This window comes from Corvus hawaiiensis, chromosome 2 (genome assembly GCF_020740725.1).
Source record: "Corvus hawaiiensis isolate bCorHaw1 chromosome 2, bCorHaw1.pri.cur, whole genome shotgun sequence".
In the NCBI taxonomy this organism is placed as follows: domain Eukaryota; kingdom Metazoa; phylum Chordata; class Aves; order Passeriformes; family Corvidae; genus Corvus; species Corvus hawaiiensis.
Window position 1 is genome coordinate 117,896,230 of NC_063214.1, and position 23,835 is coordinate 117,920,064.

A 23,835-nucleotide genomic window follows, 5' to 3' on the forward strand; every position below is an offset into this window, starting at 1 on the left:
ACTAAAGTTCCTCACGAAGCAACATGACAAACTGTTCTCCCAGGGGCACTGATTCAAAGCCCATTTTCTGAATTTCAGGATTATCAGAGACTAAAGAAAGCTGAATTTTCTGAGCAGGAGTCAGCAGAAAGAGGCCTGTGGTATCTCACTAATTTATAGACAGGGCAAAAAAAGAGCAATAATGATTCACCAGTCTGTTAGTCATAAATTCTCTCTGCATTTCATTCGCTGCTAATTCCAAACTCAAAAACAGGGAAAAAAGGAAAGAAGGAAAGAAAGAATACCACGTCCAAAACCCCACACATTCTTCTACCTGTGATCCCCTGGCATTCTTTCAGAAACTAAAGTTCACAGCTAGATTTTGAAGGAGGAGTCTGTCCTCCAGCTTTAATGATGATGACAGAAATGGTTCTTGTAAAATTTTGTTTTCATAGGAAAATCAAGTTCCCTTCACCCATTCACCCAGCACACAATGCCTGTGTATTGCAGGACAGTGCCAGACACAAGCTCTGCTTCCCTAAACCATGAGGTTGTGTGGCAAACTTTGGGATTTTTTAACAGATTTAGTAAAAAAACCCCAAAATTATAGGAAAAAAACCTGCAAAATGTGATTCCTAAACATCAGGAGTAGTTCCAGTATTTTAAAGACTTGTCATATTTGAGCTATTTTTGGGTTTGGGATGCTCATTTTGGTCTTCTTGTGGGAGGAGGAACCACTAATTTGTCGTTCCTTCCACTGTCTGCCAAACCTTGAATGAAACACTGGTAACCTTTCCTTGGCTGTGATACTATTAAAAACAAATTTAAAATCTTCTTTCTTTTTTGTTTTAAGAACCTGGTCACCCTACTAGTAATGTAATTTTCCCACCTTCAGACACATTCAGTTTATGGTCAATAAAACCTCTATTAAGCTCTTTCAACACCCTATAAAGCTGATTTACTCTTGAAACAGAAAGCCAACAAACAACACATACTCATGCATTTCAAGCACTGAGTAATGTGACATGAGAAAATTGCTTAATTTCTGGAAGATTACAACAGTTTTACCCAGCTATTGAAACCAAACAACAGAAAATCCCAAACTCCAAAACTAAGTACATTCTTTAAATAAACAGAAGTCACATCGAAGTATCTTTGAAAAACACAAGAGAACCTTTGTACTGTGCCAAAGGGTACAAGCAAAATAAGCAGATTTCTGCCTAAGCCAGGAAAGGCCTTGTTCCCTTGTTTAATTATTACCTTTTGTGCCTTTCCTCAACAAGCAGAGGTAGCTTTCAAGCTACCTTTGAAACATTAATTTCTTCTTTCCAAGGTGGCACTAAATTCCTTCTATGATAGGCATCTTACAACCTTTTGAAAGCTGCATGAAGTTCAACAGAGTAAGAGACTGATCTCTGTTCCAAAAATTAGTAGTTTACTAATAGAGCTGTACCTGTAGATACTAAAAAAATACCTCAACTTTTGCCTTCTTTTTTCTCTGTCAGAAGCAACTTTTGCTCTTTTCCAAGATGTTAAAGTCAGAATTTGCTCCCAGATTATTTTCTGAAGACACCTGTAGATTTTCTCTATCTAGAGTAACTCTCCTCTCAAACAACCTGCCACCACCAAGACAGCAGATGTGTCTCCAGTGATCCAAAAATAGCAAGTCACTTGGAGCTCCTTTATGGATGAAAGGTATTGCTAAAATAAATATAAATTTCAGCTTTCTTTTAAGAAATAAAGTCCTCTAGCACTGTGAGTATTAGGAAGTCTGAATGTCTTAGGTGAGTGCATTGCATTCAGGCTTAGAGCTTCAATAAAAATACACCCAAATGTATTAACACCCTTCTTCCCACCAAGATGAAATTTTGGGATACTTGAGAGCCATCTGGCTGGACACATAGAGAGGAAACATTGGGTCTACCTCAGTATGCTTTTGATGTTTGGGTTGGTAATGGGACTATGACTCTCAGGGCATAACTCACTGAAAACATCTGAAGACTCCCTTAGGAGTCTGGCTGTGTAAATGGCTGTATTTGTGTTATTTCACTATCTGAGTTAATTAGATTACTGCCTAACAAAAGAAACTCATTCTAAAGGGCAGAAGAGGACATTACTACATCCATTGTATCAATGCCCTACTCCCACATCCAGGCTTCTGAGAGACTTGAATCAAAACATGAACATTACATTTCCATCCTGTATAGTGAAAATGTGAGTGAAAAAACGAAACAAATGTCCTCTCCACTGTCATGGGATGAGGTGAGCCCTGTGCTGAGTGAGTTCAGTGACTGTGGAGTAGTATCTGTAAAATTTTACCTGTGTGGTTTGAAAACTGGACAGAGTTCACCGTATCAACTTCAAATCCCAAAACCTGTAACAGAACACAGGAATATTTCTTTACTAACACAGCTTCGTTAATACGTTACCCATATCCCAAAACACAGGGAAGAACTCCTTGCTTCCCAGTGCATACTTCAAAATCTTGGGAGCTGAGTCAACAAACATGCAACATAAACAAACAGCCCAGTGCTCTACTACAGCAATGAACAGGGAACAAAAGTGCCGCTGGCAACAGCACCAGAAAAACAGCTCTGGATCCTCAGGCTGGAGTTCATCTGGGGATAAGGACACAGAGGCTGGTCCAGCAGCAGGCACTGAAACCCTCAAGAAAGCCTTGGCTGGCCTTTGTTGGCAAGAAAAGAAGTACAAGGTACTAAATTAATGCACAATATGGAGGGATGATGCTGTTGGCATTCCAGAAAAACGATTTTTCTAAAAGAAGGACAGAAGGATCTTAAAAGGGATCAATATTACAAGCCCTACTTGGATGTCACAATCAGTTTCTTTACAACTAAAAGAGAACAGAAAGAAATCACAGAGAATTAATTTGGGGTATGATTGGGCAATAAAGGGGAGAAAAAAACACAGAATAAAAAGAGCCTAAAGCATGCTCCAAAAGCCACCTGCTACATTGCATTACCAGCAATCCAAACACTGAAATATCCAATAATTTGCTAGTGCAATCAACATATATTCTTGTGCCCAAAAATATATAAATACTATCAAAATAAGAGCATCCAAGCAGGAGACAACTAATGAGGATTTTTAACCTGACAATACCTGTTTAATACACACAGGCATTGGTAGTCAAGCCATTTTTAGACATTTTTATGTGTCACACAAGGAATTCTAATGCAAAAGTGACATTAACAGTCTGACGCCGAGTCTTTGTTTCCACATCCAGCTTGCTCTGGGTAAGAAATCTCCTCAAAAGAAGAGCTGCTATGTATGGCTCAGTGAGTCATACTGGGAGATAACAGGAATGATGCACCACTGTGTATGATCCTCTTTCAGGCAATTTGCTGGGAGGGGGGAGTGAGGGAACAAAGCTTTTCCAGTCACGTTTTCCAGTGAGACTCACGCCTCTCCCTTTTTCGTCGTGAAGCCAACTCCTTCGCATAGATTAAAAACCTTTTGGGTGTCTGGTGCCAGACATTAGGCTTTCCCTGTGCCTGTACTTTCCCTCTGATAAGCCCTTTATTCCAATACCTGGCTACAAGATGGAGCTACGTGCTGTGACAGGTCGTTCCTTCTGCCTGCAGGCGCTACACTTCTGTTGTTTCACAGCTCACATCCACACAGATCTTCGTAGAATAAATCTCTTTTTTCCATATTTAGTAAAGGTTTCTGTTCCTTCCTCACCAGAAAGCAAAGTAATTTCGCATCAGTGGTACACAGAATGGTGGGTTAGTTACCTCAACCTGACCAGGTTCAAATTAAGCTCAGCACGTACACTCCCCCCAGGTTCTTATCTCATCTTGGTGGATTTTATTTTAAAGACCCAGGAACCAAACAGTTGAGAACATGACAACACTGCTATGACCTTAACCTTCATGTCTGGATATGCTCTTCAAGGAAATGAATGGGAATATAGCCTCTAACCAGACTGTCACCCCAAAATGAATTCCCCTCCCTGCAATGAACAGACCTAAGTTGTTATTTCCTTAAAGTATCTTGGCAACAATTGTGAATTAATCCATTTCTCTGCAACATTCAGATCACGTCTCTCCAACTACTTAACCCCTGAGACTACAGAACACACTTACTGGGATTTACTGACTAATCAGGTTTACTCTCAGTGCTTTAGGGAAGGAGAGCACGCACAGCTGCTGCAGGGAAGGCAGCTCTACAACACAGGGCAACACTGTCCCAGATGATGGCCACCAAAAAGAGCAGCCTTTCTTTAGTGTCCTCCCCACCATTAGTTATCATTTGATTTCTCAACCAGGTTTTCCACAGAATTAGGGATTTTTGGTTTGTTTTGGCCAGTTAATCTGCTTCAACCAAAAGATGGAAAAGTACAAGGGAAGCCAACTCTCTTGGAGACAGCCAGGTTAACTTCGCTGTACACTGGGTAAAACAGTAAATAAAATGCTTTGGAGAGTGGATGAAAAACCACAGACAGCTCAAATTCTGCAAGGGACCTTGGTATTCTGACTTTTTTCATCAAAACAAGCTAAAAAAAGCCTTTCAAGGTCTCCATAACAATCATTTACTGCTGTTAGTCTAGTCTGTCACAGTTTCTAAATTTGCTCTAAAGTTTTGTTTTGAATTAACATGTATGACTGAAGTCTAACACACCTAATTTTGAAACCTGATTCAACCCTCAAAATAACGGTTACTCCAATGCATTTCCTTTTATAAAGGTTAGTAGTAGAATAATCAAAAAGAATGCTAAAGTCATGTTAAGCCAGGTTGTGTACATTTCCAAGGCAAACTGCATTGAAAAGTCCCATGGAATTTAGTCACCAGAAGACGACCTGAAAACAGGACTGAGGTCCAAAAAGCAGCTTTTCACAGCAGTCACGTCTTCTAGGGCTACAGAAAAAACTGTGTCTCTATTTTGGTTTGCATAGTTCATTTTAATAATCTGATCATTTATGGCAGATAAGGAAGTGGTGTTTCCTTCCTCCAACCAACAGTTAAAAACCAGTGTTAGTGACTGTCATCCTTCACATCTAAAGGATGCCAGAGGCAGTTTCTGAGGCACTGAATGATGGACACTTTTCTTGCTTACAAGGGGAGCTGTGTTCAAAAGAAGTCTTGTTAAACCTTTTTGATACATATTCATACTTTCAATTTCTTGGGCAAAGCCAACTAAAAGCACTGATTTTGAGAGGGTTTTTTTTAATTCATTAAGAATTTCTACTCAAACCAGAGGTTAAATAAATCTTAAGTGAAAGTTAACTGATCAGAAATACATTATTTTTGTATGTACAGACCTAGAAAACTGCGATCAGAGCAAATGAATTGAATCAGATAAACCATACCAAAAAAGAGACTCAATCTCTCCCATTTGCACACAAAAGTAGCAACTATGACCTGAAAATACGTATTTAGTAGAATATCAACAATTTTTCTACTGTCATAAACCAGCAAGAATCAACCTTTTCTTCAGAAAACTATCAGAAAGTAAAAATTCAAAACAGGACTAAACTCAGTATATAAAATTTCTTGCTTGTGTACACACATTTGTGTTCCTTGTACCTCTGTGTAAATAAACTGAGGGACTCACCCCACTTGGATTTTGCCTGTGGCAGAATAAGAGCCTTCAGATCATATTTGATCAGCATCAGGACTGAGCGTACTAAGAAATGCACTTCAATGTTTAATTTTTGCTTCTCTATACCAGCTTTACTCCATACCTCTGCTCCCTCCCCTGCCCCTCACAGCAAGGGTCCTGTGGTGATATTGCTGCCCCTGGTTTTAGAAATGTAGGTGACATCAGACACTGCAAGTGTCCAAGGGCTCCAGCTGCCAGGGACACACATCCCCTACACTGCCACCATCCTCTGATTTGGATCATCTGCTGTCCTACAGACCCTCCAGAAGAGAACAATTCCAAGTTTCCATGCTCTGCTGTCATGCTGTGTAAGCATCATTTGCCCACAGAACTGGAAATCTTGGGCAAATCTAAACCCAGAGCCAGTTTGGGTAAGGATGATAAGCGCTCTTCAAAGGAAAAAGATGACTGAGTCCATCCTAAATCTCTCAGCCCACAGTCTAAGCACATGTCAAATGTTGTTCCTCTTAAGACCCAAACCATAGTTGCCTGGATCACATCATTCAGTGATATCTGCAATTGAAATCTCAGAGGAAAATGGGCAAATTTAATATATTTTCTAAGTATCTTCAAGCAAAGGAGGCAGAACTGTTACACTTCTAAAATTAAATCACGAAACATTAAAACTGGAGGAGTTCTGTGTTTGGAAGGCACAGCTGGCAGATCTGAGAGACACATTTCAGAAAAATATTTGCAAGATTAAATCCAAGTATGCACACCAGAGCAGCATGCATTAGAAGAAACAGCCAGCATGAAGCACATTATGCATGACACCAACTTCAGCCGAGTTCTTCATCACAGGTAATCGAAGGAAAGGGACAAATGTCATTCAGTTCTTCCTCCAAGAGCTTTCCCAGCCTTGCAAATAGAAAGTGGGACCTGGGCAGGGACGTGGTCTAGAGAACCATCCAAATGCACCTCTTCAAAATAGCAAATATTCAAGGGAAAAATCAGCACACAAGAAAGGAAGAGACTTCAAAATACATGGACAACCTCTAAAGGTGTTGGCTCTTTTGGAAAAGAGGATGGACAGCCTAGTTTTCCTAAAAGCAGAGAAGTAATTTAAACTTATATCCAGCCATGAAGCCACAAATAAAAAGTCAAGAAATGGGTCTCCCAACAGGACTAAAATTTTACAAGAGACACCAGTTGTTTCACTGGTAGAGCAACCTAAAGGTCTAGACAGACAGAAAATGTCTTGAGTTGGGTAAGTTACATAAACAGCTGGATCTCAGTTAGGGTTCACCTCTAACCATGCAATCCTTTGGACTGTGCTACTGCATTAATTAAACCTTTGTTTAAAATTTACAGTCTTCCCCTTCCTTCCAGAAAATATTTCAACCACGCATACACTGAAACATGTTACTTCTTCACCACAACAAACCAGTGCCTAAATTTGTTAGAAATCAAATATTAAAATCATACATTCCAGAGGAGAGCCTCAGTTGTTACGTAAAGGGGAGGTCGAAAAACAAGAAGAAAACGATTTCACAGTATGGAAAATTGTGAGTGTAGCAACAGAGAAATGAGCAGGAAGATTTTGAAGCAAATGCAACATCTGAAATTCTGTTTTAATGATTGCCAACCTTTATGTTTATATTTGTGTAATCTACATAATGTACCAATGGTCTGGAGACAAATAAAAGTACTCATTTCTACCTCCTAATCCTATTTGGTATCTGATTATTAACACCTCTAGAGTCAGAAAACTGTTAACTTCAAAGATCAGCTCTGCCTCAGAGTAAATATTAATATAAATTCTCATTTAATAATTTTATTTACTCTCAGAAATGTGAAAAGCTGTTACTGAACTGCTTCTGTTTAAAATTTGTATTGCAGCTTTACTATGCTCCTTCAAGAGAAAGAAGTGTATTTTCAAAATGTCACACACCTTGTAGCACTCAAGAAATTCTCCTTTTTTTGTTGTTTGTATGCAGTCTGGGGAGGAAAAAAGAAGGTGGGTTTTTTTAAAAAGAAGTGTCTTACATCTTCTGAGTGTGTGAGAACAACTGTCACTTGAATTACACAAGCTTCTGAACTGAACTAAGTTTTAGTGGTTTCCAGGGTACTAAACATTAGAAACAACAACAACAAAAAAATCCCAATTTCCAGTGCATGATATGTACATATTCAGAGAAAGGGGGCTCAGAGGGGGCTGAGATGCTGTGGGATTGCCATCCTTGGAGGTTTTCAAGACCCAAGGAGGGTGAAACCCCTGAGCAGCCTGGGCTGAACTTAGTGCTGCCCAAGCTTTGAGCCAGAGGCTCCTGAGGTCCCTTCCAGCCTGGGTCATTCCATCATCCAGTGACACAATTACATACAAAAACCTCAGCTTTATCCATTGTGGAACTCCATGTGTAAAATCACACAAAATATCACCAGCGGCTCCCCATCCTAAAGTTCTGGTTCTAAGGATAAAGCCCAGGGGTACTCTGTGTTTACACTATTAACTATGCCAGCTTTGACAGTAAAGATAATATATCCTTTGCTGTTAAATGGCCAGTGGACCAATTTAACTAGAATGCTTTAGTTTGTACTTAATTTAAACAACCTTAGAGAACAATGACCTAGTTCTGCAAGAATGAAATTCAATTAAAACCACCTCTCTACTCTGCAACATGACCGGTATATATTGCCCTCTTAGGGCACTGGCTTTGTGCCTCCAGTGGCATTTCATTTTAAGGTTTGAAATTAAAACCACAAAGCAGTAATGCAGCTCACGTTAGAGGAAAAATCTGGAACGAGGAAAAGGCAGAGGGAAAAATAAACAGAACAGGGTAAGAAAAGAAAAACCCCAAAGTCTGTATAAAACCAGACTGTGTAGACCTGCGTATGTGTTTCTTCCATAGTATTTATGTTCCTGATATATGTTCATAGGTTGCTATCTATACTTCGTGGAATAAAGCCAAGACCTCCATCCAAACTCTCCAGCTCCTTCAAAGTTCTTAATTTTGGAAAACATTAGCTTTACCATACCAGAACATATCAAAACCAATTTTCTCAGATGAGTCCCCAAACCAAACAGTTTCTAAACCACAAATCCAGGAAAGTATCAGTAGCTGAAGTTGTAAATCAAGCTCAGCTGTCATTCATACAAATTCTTTTATTGTGAACACAAGGCACCTTGGGTTTTTTTAATGATCTGAGCTACAAATTTGACACCAGTAAAAATCTCACAACTCTAAAAGATGAGTTTATCTCTAAGGGAAAGTTTGATAGGAAAATGGCACAGAAAAATGGTTAAAAAGTAAGAAGGAAGAAGGTTCTGCTAACCAGGAGAAGAGAACCTTTGGCTTTCATGCATCCAGTTCTCCCCAAAACAAATGCAGCCTTGTATTATAACACTTAACTTCTTTGCACCTCAGCTCTTCTGCTTCATAGCAAGATACTTTTTTTGCAAGTAAAACTTTTATGGAAAAAGGACGACTCTTTTTCTAATTAATATTCAAATGATGAAACATCCTAGCCAGGCATGTCCTGTCCTTTGTGCCAACAAATGGTAACAGACTGATGAGTTAGAGCAAAGTAGAAGTAAATACTAAAAAAAGCAACAATTATAACACACATCATCAAATGAATCAAAACCACCCAGCTCTCTCAGCCTGTGCTTGTAAGAGAGTTGATCCAATCCTCTAATCATCACACCATGAAGTTGTGTCTAATTTTTAAAAATTAATGGCAGCACATGACAAGCCATGGGGCTCCACAGAAAGAAAAAAAAAGTCCTCAGCTTCAAAAGCCTGTCAAACTTTCCAAGCACTGGGGAGTACTTTGATTTATATCATTTAAGGCACCCAGCAGCATTTCAAAAAACAAGTGAATATTTAAGAGCAAATCCTGCATCTCAAATATGTACAAACACACAAAATACAAATATTCCCCCCTGCCCTGATAGTTTTATTAACACCCTGTGAGGTTTATCTCAACTGTGGCATCAGTCAAAGGACAAATTTTTATAGCACAAAGACGTACGTAAACCATGGGGGTTACCAAGACTAACTACACACAATTTAGGAGGAATTTTCAAAAAATCTTGTGATAAGGCTCCAAATTGCTGACTTTTAGCAGAGCATGGGTACAATCCACAAACTGAATTAGCCAGGAACGCCTGTCTTTGTGTAAAAAAAATTACTGTATCACATAAACCAAATCCATTCTATTCCTCCAACTTTATGTATATATATATATATATATATATATATAAAAGCCAAGCTTAATTGAAAGACATTAACAGAATTAATTTCACTACCACAGTTAAAATTACCCTGTCAAATGAGGTAATAGAAGTTTGGGGTGTTTTTTGCCAAGTAATGGCAGCAATACTTTCCAATAAGAAAGCCTCTGTGTCAGGCCATGAATTGCTCTATCTATCCATTGTATTACAAGCTGTTTGCAATAATGTCCTACAGTTTGGAACTTCACCTCACACAGCCATCACTGCAGTTCCAATGAACATCACTGCTCCACTGTATTCCTCTGGAGATGGCAGAGAAACATGTTTTAAAAGGCTGCATTTCTCTAATCAAACTAACTTGGAATGGAGGAAAAAGAAAAATTTCCCAGTTGCAGCTTGTGCCTCTCACTGCGTGCCAGCTCTTTCACTTAATTGCATCTCCTTCCATTTGCTGCTGAACCAAAAAAACATACAGAAAAGTGCAGAAAAGTAAAAACACTAGTTCAGTTTGAGAAATAGGAACTTGGGAAAAAGAAAAGGCAAGTCCTGACAATTAGTGTAGCAGGAATAATTGCTGGCGTGGGCTGATAAACTGAATTGAAACTGCTATTGACTAACCCAATCTATTTTTCCTCTGAGCTTTTAATAAGGCACACCAAATATCTAAAGAGAACTCTGTACATATAATTAAGCTGTATTTTAACGCAGCATTTGACAAGGCACTGCAAAGAAAAATCACTAAGATAATGGGGATATTGTGCCAGGATAAAAATACTAGAGCAAATAAACTGGGGACAGGGATGCTGGACATGTTATTGGTGATTTATTAACAGACCACTTCAAATTGTGAGGTTACAAACAGACTATTACAAAACAGACAGTAAAAATATACACCAGATGACCTTGAGAAAATGTAAGAAAGACATTAAACTATTAGAGAGCATCCAAAGGAGGGCTATGAGGATTGTGAAGGGTCAGGAGGTGAAGCCTTATGAGGAGCTGGGGTTGTTCAGCCTGGAGGAGACTGAGGGGAGACCTCACTGCAGTCACAAGTTCCTCACGAGGGGCAGAGGAGGGGCAGGCACTGATCTCTGCTCTGTGGTGACAGTGACAGGACCCGAGGGAATGGCCTGAGGTTGTGTCAGTGGAGGTTTAGGTTGGATATCAGGAAAAGGTTCTTCCCCCAAAGTGTGGTTGGGCACTGGAACAGGGCTTCTTTCTTGAATGACACTCCTTTTTTTTACCACTGATCAACTGCATACCAATTTTCAGGATTTGTAAGTTGACTTCAGCATTGGACACCACAGAGGACATTGTAAAGACTGGAGCAGAAAATAAATCCTCTCTCTTCTGCCAGAGCAGACTACAATTTTTGTCACAGTGCTCTGGCAAAATTGGTACTCACTGAGAATTTGCTGATGGGCTGATCTAGCTGTAATATCATGACCATCTGAATAGAAAAGACTAGAACAGCCTGAGACTGCAGTGAATCTGTTTTCAAATAATTTATTGATTTTTCTGAAAAGGCTTGCAATGGAAGTACTTACCTGAATCATAATTAGGCCAAATTCAAGATTTACCAGTAATGCCTTAAAGATGCTTTTCCAAATAAGCTTTGGAGACACAGGAATACTTCAGAGCAAATACAACCAGGTCACTAATTTTTCTTTGCACCTGGACAGACTGATTGACATGCACTACTAACTGTTCAATGCAGGATTCTCAGATCACACAAAACATATGCCTTTATCAAAATTCCCTCTCAGGCATTATGTCCAGCACAAAGAAATTTCTTGTCCTACATCATGACCATTTTTCCATAGGCTACTCAACAAACAGCCTCTTGTGCCTGCAAGACACACACTCAGCACTACTCCCTGCATCACAACAGATCAGGATCCAGATGCCTGCAGGGTCAAAAGATTTGTGGTAGAGCTGCTCTATTGACCTTCCTATGGGCAGGAGGCCATTCCTGCCATCTGGAGTAGTATTAAGTGATGGATCTGCAAGACATCCATTTTTAAAGGTTAAGGCCAGTGAAAAACAAGAAAAAACTTGTTTCTGCTGCTGTTTTCATGTTCGTTCTTCCCACTAAAGGACGAACATAAAAATAGCAGAACGACGTGGTGCTGTGGGTGTCTGCCTGCCTTCCAACCAAGAAACAAATTCCACCTGACACTGTTTACTGTTAGGTACCAGTGACTTCAGATGCTGATTTCAGACGGAGAAGTAGGTTCACTGCAGATTTCAGATTTATCATCTTCATGCTGCTTCCTTCTACACTTGGATGTAATTTGACAAAAACACCATACTGTCACTGCAAACTCCTGCCAGCTGGAATCCTGCAGTGCTACACGAGAAAGTTTGCAAACACTGAGGAGAGGCAGACACAGACAGCAGCAACAGGTTCAACAGGCGTGGAAATTATCTCTTTTATTTTAGTGAATGAAATGGGGGGGGGAGGATCCCACAGCACATTCTTTTCCTCTGATTTTTACTTTATTTTTAGTCCTGCTGTTCATATGTTGGCTAGCCAGGTCCCTAACCACTAGTCCATCAGCAAGGTGTGGGCAAGCACATTTTGTACATCTAAGGTGGAGTTACCCTACAAGAGAGAAATTTGTTTTATCCAGCACATGCTTTATGTGGACTTCTTAGGCAGACTGTGAATGGATCCCACTCTCCCACCACAGGTTTAGATGTTCAGTTGCATGGTAAGAGATACTTGGAGAAACAGAACAGGAAACAGCTCCCTGAAGGAGGTGCCACAGTCTGTGAAGATCAGACCAAGGCCACACATGGGAAGAATGAAGCTTCTGGAGGACGGATGTCTCACCACTTCCTTCAGAATTAGCAGATGTCTTAGGGAAGAGTACTCTGAAAAATGTTTCCTTCAGCAGATGCCAGGTGCAGGAGCCTGGGGCTTGCTCCTGCCCTGGCACTTCAGCTATGCCAAAAGAGCTGTCTGTGGGGCTATGTTAGGGAACTGAATCAGGATATTGGCTCTCAAAATAAACACTCACTCTCTTCTCTTCCATTTTTGCCAAGTCATTTATAACCTGGATGGCTTCTCAGAGCAGTTTACCACATGGCCTCACAAAATGACTTTCCTTGGAGCACTGAAGTGGACACAAAATAGTGCAGGTGGAAGGACCAGCTGGCAGGGGTAAGGCCAGAGCAAGTGCTTCTCAATCTGGCTTCTCTACTGAAACCAGCAGATTTCAGTACCCTACACGACAGGTGACAATATAAAACTTCTCAAATTTAAACACTAGCTTGCCCTGTATTTGTTTGGTTGTTGTATGAATGGGCAGAGGCACAATGTTACTTCCATTATCTCCAGTGAGAACAAAACAGCTGGGTTTTAAAAAAACTTTTGTTTTCATTTTTGTTAAATGCTCAGAGTTGTGTTGATAATTTCTCACAGATAGTGTGGTGCTCACCCCTGTGAGACAGGGGCTGTATCCTGCCAGAAAAATGAGAGTAACACAGAGAAGACGGATGGAAAAAGACTTTCCTTCACTGTAACCTTGTTCAGTAGTACTCATCACCCAAAACAAATGTCATAAAATACATGAAGATACACAGATTTATAAAATATACATATATTTAATTTGTTTAGATTTAGGCCAGATTTTACTAAATACATGACCATAAGCTCCAGTGTACAATTCTGCAAATCAGTATTGAATTTTGAGAATTTGCCAATGATTTTTTTCTGTTGTAACTTACTTTGTTTTTCTTTCCCCTTAGAGAAGGTGGAGACAGAATTACCATATAGAGCAGCTATGATAAATGTGGCAAAATTCAGGAAGAAAACAAATAATTTAGTATTAACAATAAAGGGAATATGAAAGTATGGCTTTATTGGCTAGTGATCTACCAAATGAAGCAAGAGAAAAAATGTTGTTGTATTCTGATATTGTGGGACAGACCAGCACTGCACTTCCTTGGATGTTTTCAATGCATACTGTTCTTGAAGGCTGTCATGGATTCCTCCCTTCAGCTTATTAATGTCACTGATAGCTGTGCCATCCTTGCAGGAGATTTCCACACAGTTCCTCTTCTGAGAGGTAAAACATGACTGGACCCCGCAGTGGGGAGAAGGGGAATAGTTGTGGCCAGACTGGAAGAGTTCTGCAGGTCAGGAAAACCATTTACTGCTGGTTTTGGGACCCACTGCATCCACAGATCAGAAAGCAGCTCTCCAGCTTTTGTTTTGCCACAGGGGAGAGACTTTCCATTTTCCAGTGTGTGCTCTAGCACCTCCTCAATCCCACACATCCAGCTGGCACGAGGTGTTTTGCATTCCCAAGACAGCAAAGTTAAATCACCATGCAAGGATTTCTACTCAGCCCAAACTATGCCATATGCTTAAAATTTACAAAGGATGACAGAGGGTGAAGAGAAGTTTGTTTTGTTTTTAAATGAACCACAGAAGAGGTTCTGGTATCTCAGTTTGCTCTCCTGCTCTATGGATAATTGTTCCAGATGTTAAGGGAACTGGAGCTCAGAGGTGTCACGGATGAATTAACATGAACAAATACGAGTCCTGAACAAAGGCTTGAAAAATTTCAGGTAGTTCAGCACAGTAGTATTTTTTTAGCTATGATAAGTCACCTCACTGCTGCCAAGCCACAAGATGATGAACTAGTCTGGCTTCTCCTGGGGCTCATATTATCTATCAGCACAGACCTCCTTGGCATGTTTCAAACATTATGCTCATCATATACATATTTTTTCTCCTCTGTATATATTACTATGCAGCTGCACACTCTACTGCATATAGTAATTTCAGAAGAATGGACATTTTATGTCCCAGGACTAATGTCCAGCTCCTCACATTAACCTTGCCTCACCAACTCCAGCCTGTTTTCCATACAACACGAGCAACTGAAGTGGAACTTCCATTTGCATTCATTCAGACTAAAGAAGCTGAAAATACCTGCCTGGTATGTGTTCAGTCAGCCATGGATAATGCTGTATCCCTTATCTAAAATGACTAAATATGCTTTTCAAGGAAAAGTGACCATCATTTTTTGGATATAAATAGAAAAAGTGAATAGTAAAAGACAACAGTTTACTTAAAGGGACAGTTTAGAGATCTATCAGTGACTTTTTATGTCCCCCGTTTTTCTCAGGTGTACCTTTGTACAATTCACATATATACAATTAAAAATTTGTTTTATTATTTCAAACTATACTTTTGTTTTTAATACATTTCCATACATTTTAACATGGAATTAACTTTAACTTGAAGCCCTTTTTCTCTCCCCAGAAACCTGATCACTATTCACTGTTATCTGTCCCTCTTTGTTTATACACAGAAATATATGCTCTCAACTGTTTCATCCAGAGCAGAAATATGACATCAACTACTGGAAGAATTTAAAAAACCCTCTAAGACTTACAGACAGAAACTAAGGCCATTCCTAATACAAAAATGCCCTAAGCAAGTAAACACTTGCTACTGAGTCTCTGAGTACATTATATTCCCCACACAAACAGTGCAAATCCACCTCTAGGCAAGGCTTTCCAGTCTTTTAATAAGATTTGCAATTTCTTGACAACTCAATTTTTCTTCCAAAGACAGTGGGTGAATCAGGGTAAAGTACTTTTGCTTCCTCTCAAGTCAAATATTTGCATGTACTGTAGACACCAAATGGGATCCTCCTCATCTTTTCCTTTTGCTGTGTTGAGATAGATGAAAAGATTACATTTATGTCAAAAATTATTTGTTCACTACACATCACTACACACACTCCAGGGTAACCACTGTATCAAATACCAGTATATGCACCTGCACCGTTCAAACTTTCACAATTTACTATGAAGAAGTCAGCAAATTATCATAATCATCAATCATTCTAAATATTTATAATCATATTTTTTAAAAACTTAAAATGCCAACTGGTCAACTGGCCCAGTACACACATTGCACAATAACTTTTAATGCATTTTATACTGCTTTTTGCAGCTTTACAACTGTGTTATACAATCAGCCTGTGTGAACATCCCTCGGCATTTCTGTATTTTCATGACAAAGACTTATTTAACAAGCTGCCACTATTGAGTGACTTGTAGGAACAGCTAGGAATCCCACAGTCACACAGACCTGACCTTGGATGAGGATGGTTCAGTCAGTCCCACTCTCTGTTCATTAGAGGCTCTGCCCAGCCATTCAGAGTCCACAGCACATCTGCAGCCCCAGCTGCATTTCCTTTAGGCAGGGTGAAGCGACTCTAATTTTTTGAGCTGATTATTTTGCATTGTAGCTGAAAAGATTCCATTAGGAGTTCGAAAAGCAAATGGAGGTCTCTTTGTTTAGAGTTGTGCACAAACATAAACTCCTGCTGTTAAGTAAAAGCGAGATCTCAGTAGCCTCAGTCTGGTCTATATCAAAGTTTAAGAGCTGAAAGTGACACACACACCCCTTGTTGTTGTTGTTGTCTTTTGATTATGATCTACTTTCTTGTCCCTCCCAGTCCTGTCCAACTTGCCTTCCCTCCCAGCTTACCATGCAGGTGGAAAGTCCATCTCCTACAATCTTCTGAGAGGTTCAAAGTTCTCTCAGTGCACCTGAGCTGAGTTCATCTGGACAAGCACTTCTGGAAAGGTCTGCTAAAGCTTCTCCCTAGAAATCCAGACTGCCAGGTGGGGAACCACCTTGTTTGGACTTTTTGGATTACAAGTCTTTTTCAGGGCCTCGCCTTGGGCAAGGTATTCACCAGACTTTTGCAGCTATGTGTGCTGACATCCACATAAGAAGCAAATGCTCTTTACACAGCTTTGAACAAGCCTTCTCAGAGGGGTTGTGAATTTTTTTATGTCTTGGGTTGTTTTTTTAAATTCATTCAGCCCTTATCTACCTTTCTTAAAAGAACAAAGGCAAGGGGAAAAAGCATGCTTCCACAAACTTCATTTGAAGTATGATTCTAGAGCAATAATTATTGTTTCAGATATGCAATTTAAGACAATCTTTGGGTATTACAAAGACCAAATGCATTCTTTCATCTTTGTATTTATTTTTTGTTTAAGGTTTAGGTTTTCTCAGCCTTTGATCTGTAACAAAAACAAGGGCTACACAGAACATTTCTTATTGTTACTCTGTAAAGACTTTCGATTGATTCACCCTTGTTCTGACTCATACTATTAACACAATAGCAGAGTTAGAAAAAGAGTCATCTTAAACAAGAGATGCACTTTATCTTTCTACATAATACTAAATCCATTTGGCTATACTTTTCAACAAAATGAAGAAAAAGAAGTCTTAAACTTTTTTGCTAAGGCACTAGATAATTAGCAAAGATCTACTGATACCGGTTTTGGTCTTAGCATATACTGGACAAAGCAGTTCAAGACCGTCCCTAAATATCAAAGAAATTACCATCTGTGCTGCCCAAAGTTGTTTTCCCATCCTTTCTGCAATTAAGAAGGAGCTAAAAATGTAGACTTACTGTTTTCTTTCCAGAGGAGAATTACCGAGAACTAGTCTGAGAATCACCAGTCCTTCTTAATACCTGGACAACTATTTCCATTTAGCAGGGGGAAAAAAAGTTAAAAAGAAAATAAAGTAATTTAACAGATTTCAAAAGGCCATTTTATCCTGTACTGTAGAGACTGTTTATGGTGTGTTCTACAGTTCAGGACAGACAATTTCGTTCTCCAGATCCAAATGATTAATGGTATTTGTCTAAGCTTTTAGCTACGTCTTCAAGGTAAGCAGCTATAAAAGGAAGTCAGGAATTAAATACTCAAAACAGAGGCACAAGTTTCTCAAATTCTACGAGTTCTCAAATTCTAAGGAAAAAACCATGTATGATGAAAGTGTCACGATGAAAACATACGTTTTTATTTTATATCATAAAAACTATGACAAATGTTAGTCAACATCAGAAACATTTAGAAACTTAGAAACATTTTTTTGTGTTTTAAAATAAATTATCTGACTGACAGTGGCAACTCCTCAAGTTAATGTACACCCTACTGCTCTTCCTCTCTTAAATGCTGGACAGTCCTGGACCACTTCTGATACTAAAAGCTCAGAACATACAACTGTGGAATAACTTAACAGTATTTTAAAAGTAATTCACAAGTACCTTCAGAACTTTTTAAAGAGGTACTAAGACCATGCAAGTAAAAACTATTTAAACTCTTGACAAGGCAGAATTCAAAGCAGTGCTGAGGGCAGTTCACTTTCTGGCAAATCCAGGTGCACATTTCCTCTATGACCGTATTAGTTAATCTAGACTGTCTAATTACTTAAATGTATTTTAACCTGAAATGGTGTAAAGAGTTCTAACATTTCTCACTTAGCTCTATTACTTCCATTACTATAACTGCTCTAATATATGGTACAACTCTGTTTTGCTGTGTTTGCCACATAGAAAGCATTTACCACACACTCCACAAAGGAAGTTTTTCCACATACCTTACCTACGTTTTAAATACTTTAGCTTTTACTTTAGTGGAAGCCTGACAAAATGCAACCAACTGGTTAAAAAAAGACCTTAAAGAATTCTGTGCAGATTGCTGGCTATTGATAATAATGTCATAGATTTCCACCAAAGATTGGGTTATGCAAGTATGAGTGATTTTCAGAGAAGTCTGCAAAGAGCAGGTGAAACCATGGCTGGTTTTCTACTTGGATGCTGCTGTCCAAATGCAGATTCCTGAACTGTTGTGTCAGGATTTCAGCCCATCAGACCTCACAAGCACACGGACACATTTATCTACATACACCCTGCCCTGCAAACTAAAAACTGAGGAGCTCCAAAGGGAGCCTCACTTAACTGGTTCAGAAAACTAAACCAAGAAAAAGAGAATGGGAAATAAAAGCATGCCAGAGTTGCACCCATCCTCAAGAACAGATACAGGTATCATTTTTATCCCTATATAAAAACAATAACAGAGAAAGACCCAGGTTTTTAATTCTCTTCCTTCTTTCAAGGAAACAAAGAAAAGCCAAGTTTCACTTGCTGGCACCTTGCCCCATCTGATGTCCAAGTAAAACAAGCGTTTAGATAATTTTCCAGCAAGCACAATATCCCTAAGGGCTGCCTCCATAGGATTTGCAAGTGCAGCCTGTAATGGCAGTTTGGCTGCTCTCCAAGTAAATTTCTTTTCCTCCCACCCCAGAAACTTCTTGCTATACTATACACTGAGGAGCACTATACAGCATGAGTGTGACAGCCTCCTAAACACAACCCAGTAACAGCATCAACAGGACTTTTTAAACTCCAGTAGTATCTTATACTGTCATAGCCAAGGAACTAAAGACACTTTCCAGGAGCCCATCTGCCAGGGTTACACAGCTCATGTGTCAGACAGGTTGAGGTACAAAAGAGTAAAGAGAACCTTTGACAGAGAATTTAAATGGAGAGAGAGAACAGTTTAAGAGACTGGAGATTTCTGGAATAAGTATTACTGTGTGCTCTTTTGCAACACAAAAATTGAAAGGGGAAGTAAAATTGCGAGATCATTTTGTTAAGAAAGGAGGGACAGGGGGCCTGCAGCTCATGACCTTTCTGGCTTGGAGCTCTACATACTCGTATTTTCCTACAATACTCAGATTACATACCTACATCACCCTTTCACCATACATTAATTTTCAAGACACTTGGTTACATTATAACTGGATGGTGATGGGGGGTGTGACACTGCTTGTTGCAGGCTGGATCTCACTTGCATCATTTATCACAGTACATCACCTCTCCTGTTAGCCAAATGAGTTGTACCATCGTTCGGTAAGCATACACCAAGATAACCACTGTCACAACACACCATGTTCTGGTAATGAGGTTCTTAGAGAGCTCCATACAGACTCGCGTTGTGTCAAGGCACAAAGACCTCTTGATGGGGAGGCCCTGGATTAGCCCTTGGGGATACAGACCCTTCCCAAGAGTCAATAGTGTGATGTGCAAAGTCTCACCAGCGGAGACATCCAAGCAAACAACTCTGAAGGCAGCACATGACAGCCGTGAAGGCCAAGATCCAATTACACCCTCGAGTCCCGGGCCATGTCAGGAGCTTCTCTGGCCCTGCCATGCACAGTCATTAAGTGGCCCTTACACCCCACTACGACTTCCCCAGACCCTCCGGGGTGCGGGATCACCCAGCCCCACCGACCCCGAGGGCAGGCGGGGCTTAGCTGGGTGCCAGCACAAGGACACCGGTGCCCCGAGTCCCCGGCACGGGACACTGCGATGACCCTGCCTTAAGCGGCAGGAGCCCCGGCTGGATGCGCCTGTCGGCGGCAGCGGAGCCGCCCTCATCCCGGAGCCGGCGCAGGCAGCGCAGTGCCGAGCAAACCCACCAGCAGCACCCCCGGCTCCCCCTCCCCTGCCGAGCCCGCTCGCCGTAGCCACAGCCCCAGAAGGAACTGCGTTAACGGGAGCGGCGCGGAGCCGGCGGGAGGCGCAGCCGCAGCGTCCGCGGGGTGCGCGGAGCCTCGGGACGGGCACTGCCGCCGGCACCGGGGCGCCGGGGAGGGTGCCCGTGCGGGCATCTCCCCGCCGTGCCCTGACCTTACCTCGGCTTGGCAGGGGCCGCCCGGGCGCCGGAGCCCGCCGGGCAGCGCTGCCGTCACACCGCCCGCCCGGCTCCCCGCGCCGCCCCGCAGGGAAGAGCGGAGGAGGAGGAGGAGGAGGAGGAGGAGGAGGAAGAGGAGCAGGTCCGCGCCCGCTCACCTGCAGGGGGAAGGTGGCCGCCTTGTTGCCCACGTAGCCGCGGACGACGTGGCTCTGGATGGAGAGCACCCGGCACTCCGGCTCCATGGCTGCGCTGCCCGCGCGCCTGCCCGCGCCGGGCCGAGGTGGCGGCGCCGGGAGCAGGAGCGGGGGGCGGAGCGCGGCCGGCGTGACGCGCTCGCCCTGCCCGCCTGTCACACACCCCCCCGCGGCAGGGAGGCAGGCAGGGAGGCGGGCACCGGCCGGCTCCGGATGGCCGCCCGCTGCCGCGCCCGCTGCCGCGCCCGCTGCCCGGGGCGGTGTGCGGGACGGAGGGGACACGGCTCCCACGCACCCGCGGCAGCCCCGGCGCGGCCCCCCCGCGCCCCCGCCCTCCCACACCCACCGGCGTCACGCGGTCACGCGCCCCAGCGGCCGCCCCGCCCGCCCGCGCCCGGCGGAGCCGCCGGCAGCGAGAGCCGGCCCCGGCCCCGGCCCGCAGCGCCCCGGAGCTCGGGCACGGCGGGAGCGGCGGGAGCGGAGTGCGCCTCGGCCCGGCACTGCGGGGATCACAGCCCCGGTCAGGCTGGAAGGGACCACAGTGCGGCACCGGGTCCAGCCTCCCTGCTCCAGCAGGGCCATCCCAGAGCACATGGCACAGGATTGTGTCCAGATGACTCGGGAATATGTCCGGTGAGGGACATTCCAGACCCTCTCTGGACAATCTGTTCAGTGCTCGGTCACTGCACAGTGAAGTTCTTCCTCATGTTCAGGTGGAACTTCCTGACCGTCAGTTTCTGGCCCTTGCCTTCTGTCCCCTTGCTGGGCATCACCAAGCAGAGCCTGGTCCATCCTCTGACAGCCCCCTTTTAGATACTTATACACATTAATGAGGTCCCCTCTCAGTCATCTGTTCTCAAGGCTGAACAGGCCCAGCTCCCTCAGCCTTTCCTCTTAAGAGAGATGCTTTGATCCCTCACTCGTTCTCATTGCCCTCTGCTGGACCTGCTCCGGGAGCTCCACGTCTCTCCTGTCCTGAGGAGCCCGTAACTGGACACAGTAAAGGAGCATTTTCTACCTGAAAAGAGGTTGTAGTGAGGTGGGGGCCAGTCTCTTCTGCCCATGTCTACAGTGAGAGGACTAGAGGAAATGGCCTTTAGCTGAGGCAGAGGAGATTCAGGTTTTTTGCAGTTCTAGGGTGCTCAGACATTGGTTGCCCAGGGAAGTGGTGGAGTTACCATCCCTGCAGATGTTTAAGAGACATCGGGATCTGACACTGGGTGACATGGTTCAGTGGTTTAGGGGTTACAGTGGTAGTGTGGGGTGGACAAATGATGCTCCCCTGTACCATACAATGAGCCACCCACAGCTGCCCACATCTTGCTGGAAAGCCAGGAATGGGACACCCATCCCACTTGTGCAACGTTTCTCCTTCCTCAAGTGTTCAGAAAGCCCTGTGGAGCCACAGATGCCACAGGCAGCCCCACAAGCAGCAACGCCTGGCAGTGGCATGCTGGCCCAAGCTGTGGGTGCCCTGACAGAGCACCACCCTCGCAGCTAGGTTCTGAAGTGAGTGCAATTGTGTTATTGACCCAAAAGAAAAAAACCCTTCAGAGAGCTGCCAAAGAGTAAAAGAAGATGTATGCGTTGGCTGGCAAGTGCTACAATACATCAAGACTCTGCTGTGATGGAGCTGGGTGATGTGTTTGGGAATTTCATCTTCCTCTGGCCATTTGTCACTATTGACTGTCACAGGTTCAATCACAGCTCACAACAAGAAAGGGCACCTGATGCCTCGTGTTCTTCTCCATGGATAGTTTTGAATCGACTCTTGAAATAGTGTGATTATTTCTTAGCAAGGTGAAAGAGTATTTTCCTCATCATAAGTAATCTGTTGGAAAATGAGGAAACATACTGTTCTCTTTTCAGCTGTCACTCTGGTTAAAAAACTTAGGGCTTATTCTAGGCTGGCCTTACTACTAACTTGCTTCAGCCCTTCAATACATATTTTTTTGAATTGCAGAAATCAGTGCATCTCCATGGAGGGCTAGAGCAATGAATGATCTCTATCACGTATGCTCCGCTCCTCCAACTTAGAGGACAATGGTTGGAATACAGATTTTTTTTTTCCCCTTTTCCCTGCTTTTCATCCTTTTCTCTGCAATAGTGCTTATTGCACCACTTTGACCTTGTAAGCGTATATACACACATACCAGTTCTACGCAGAATTGCTACTTTCCTCCTAATATTCTGAAATGTCCAACAGAGTTCAACTCCTAGAACACTTTATGCTTTCCCCAGAGGAATATCTGAAGCCTCCCTTGATGGTTTTTAATGGATTAAGGAGTAGAACCTGCATACACAGAAATAAGCATGTGTGTGACTCAACGGTATCCAGCCCTAACATTTTTCAAAGTATGGGGGAATCTATATGTCCATACACTAAAAAAGCTGCCACAAGCAAAACAAAGGCCAGAAAACAATTCTCCTTCCCTCCCAGAAAGCAGCTCACGTAAAGGTGAGCACACAATTTCTGAGCAGTGTTTTTTTACAGACTTTGCTGTATTTATTCTTTAAGAAGTCAGGCCTCTTCCTCATAAAAACGACTACATGTCTCAGAAAAAAGTGAAGCTAAGCTTCAATTTCGCAGTGATTGTGCTTCCTGCTGTACAATCCTTCTCAAAAAAATAACTCCCAGGTACTCCTCCAAATTTGGGGATTACTGAGACTGTTCAAGGAACAAATAACTGTTCAATGGATGGCAGAGAAATTCATTAAGGAAAAAAGAAAAATGCAGGCCAGGTTAGACCAAAATGTCAGCAATAGAGAAGCTGTTCTCAGCTTCTTACTACAGCTGCTGCTGTAGAACTGCTTGGATGATAGCTTCTCCGGCTCCTGGCCTCTCAGTGGACTGTGCATGGAGTTCTATGGATTTTTTTTTTTTAAAGTAACCTGACCTCTCAAACCAGATCCCCTTGGTCACAGCAGAATATTTGTTGGAAATGATGAAATCTGAGGAGAAGTTTATCAGAATTTGATCAAGAAAGAGGATAGTCAAAAAGACCACAGTTTATCAACAACTGGCAATCTTTCTTCCACAAATTTTCCGTGCTCCTCCTACATTCTCCTTCTACAACTCGCCTGAATCCTTCTCACATCTCCCTCATTCCTGCTCAGCCTGGCAGTGCACCACAAACACATCCTGTGGCAGACCTGAGGCAAGAATACACATGAGAGTTGTCCAGCCAGCAGTTCTGGAAGATACACATCTTTCCCTGCCCTCCTTGCTCCTGGGCAGACAGGACAAACATCCTTATGGGCCAGTTGTTGCACAGGCTGCTGCCTTCCTATGTCTGTGTTGTTACCCTTTGGAATTCCAGCTCATGATG

The 23,835-nt window shown here is 42.4% G+C and overlaps 1 protein-coding gene across 1 annotated transcript in view; it reads right to left on the reverse strand.

The window, feature by feature from the left end:
• PDXK (pyridoxal kinase) overlaps window positions 1-20,642 on the reverse strand; it is a 45,552-nt gene extending 24,910 nt beyond the window's left edge. Inside the window, exons 1-2 of the mRNA XM_048290023.1 lie at window positions 20,468-20,642; window positions 2,299-2,353 (exon numbers count right to left, since the gene is read on the reverse strand). Of these exons, the coding sequence (XP_048145980.1) occupies window positions 2,299-2,353; window positions 20,468-20,554 (142 nt within the window). The 5' untranslated portion in view covers window positions 20,555-20,642. The remainder of the gene's footprint in view (window positions 1-2,298; window positions 2,354-20,467) is intronic.
• Between the last annotated feature and the right edge of the window lie 3,193 nt (window positions 20,643-23,835).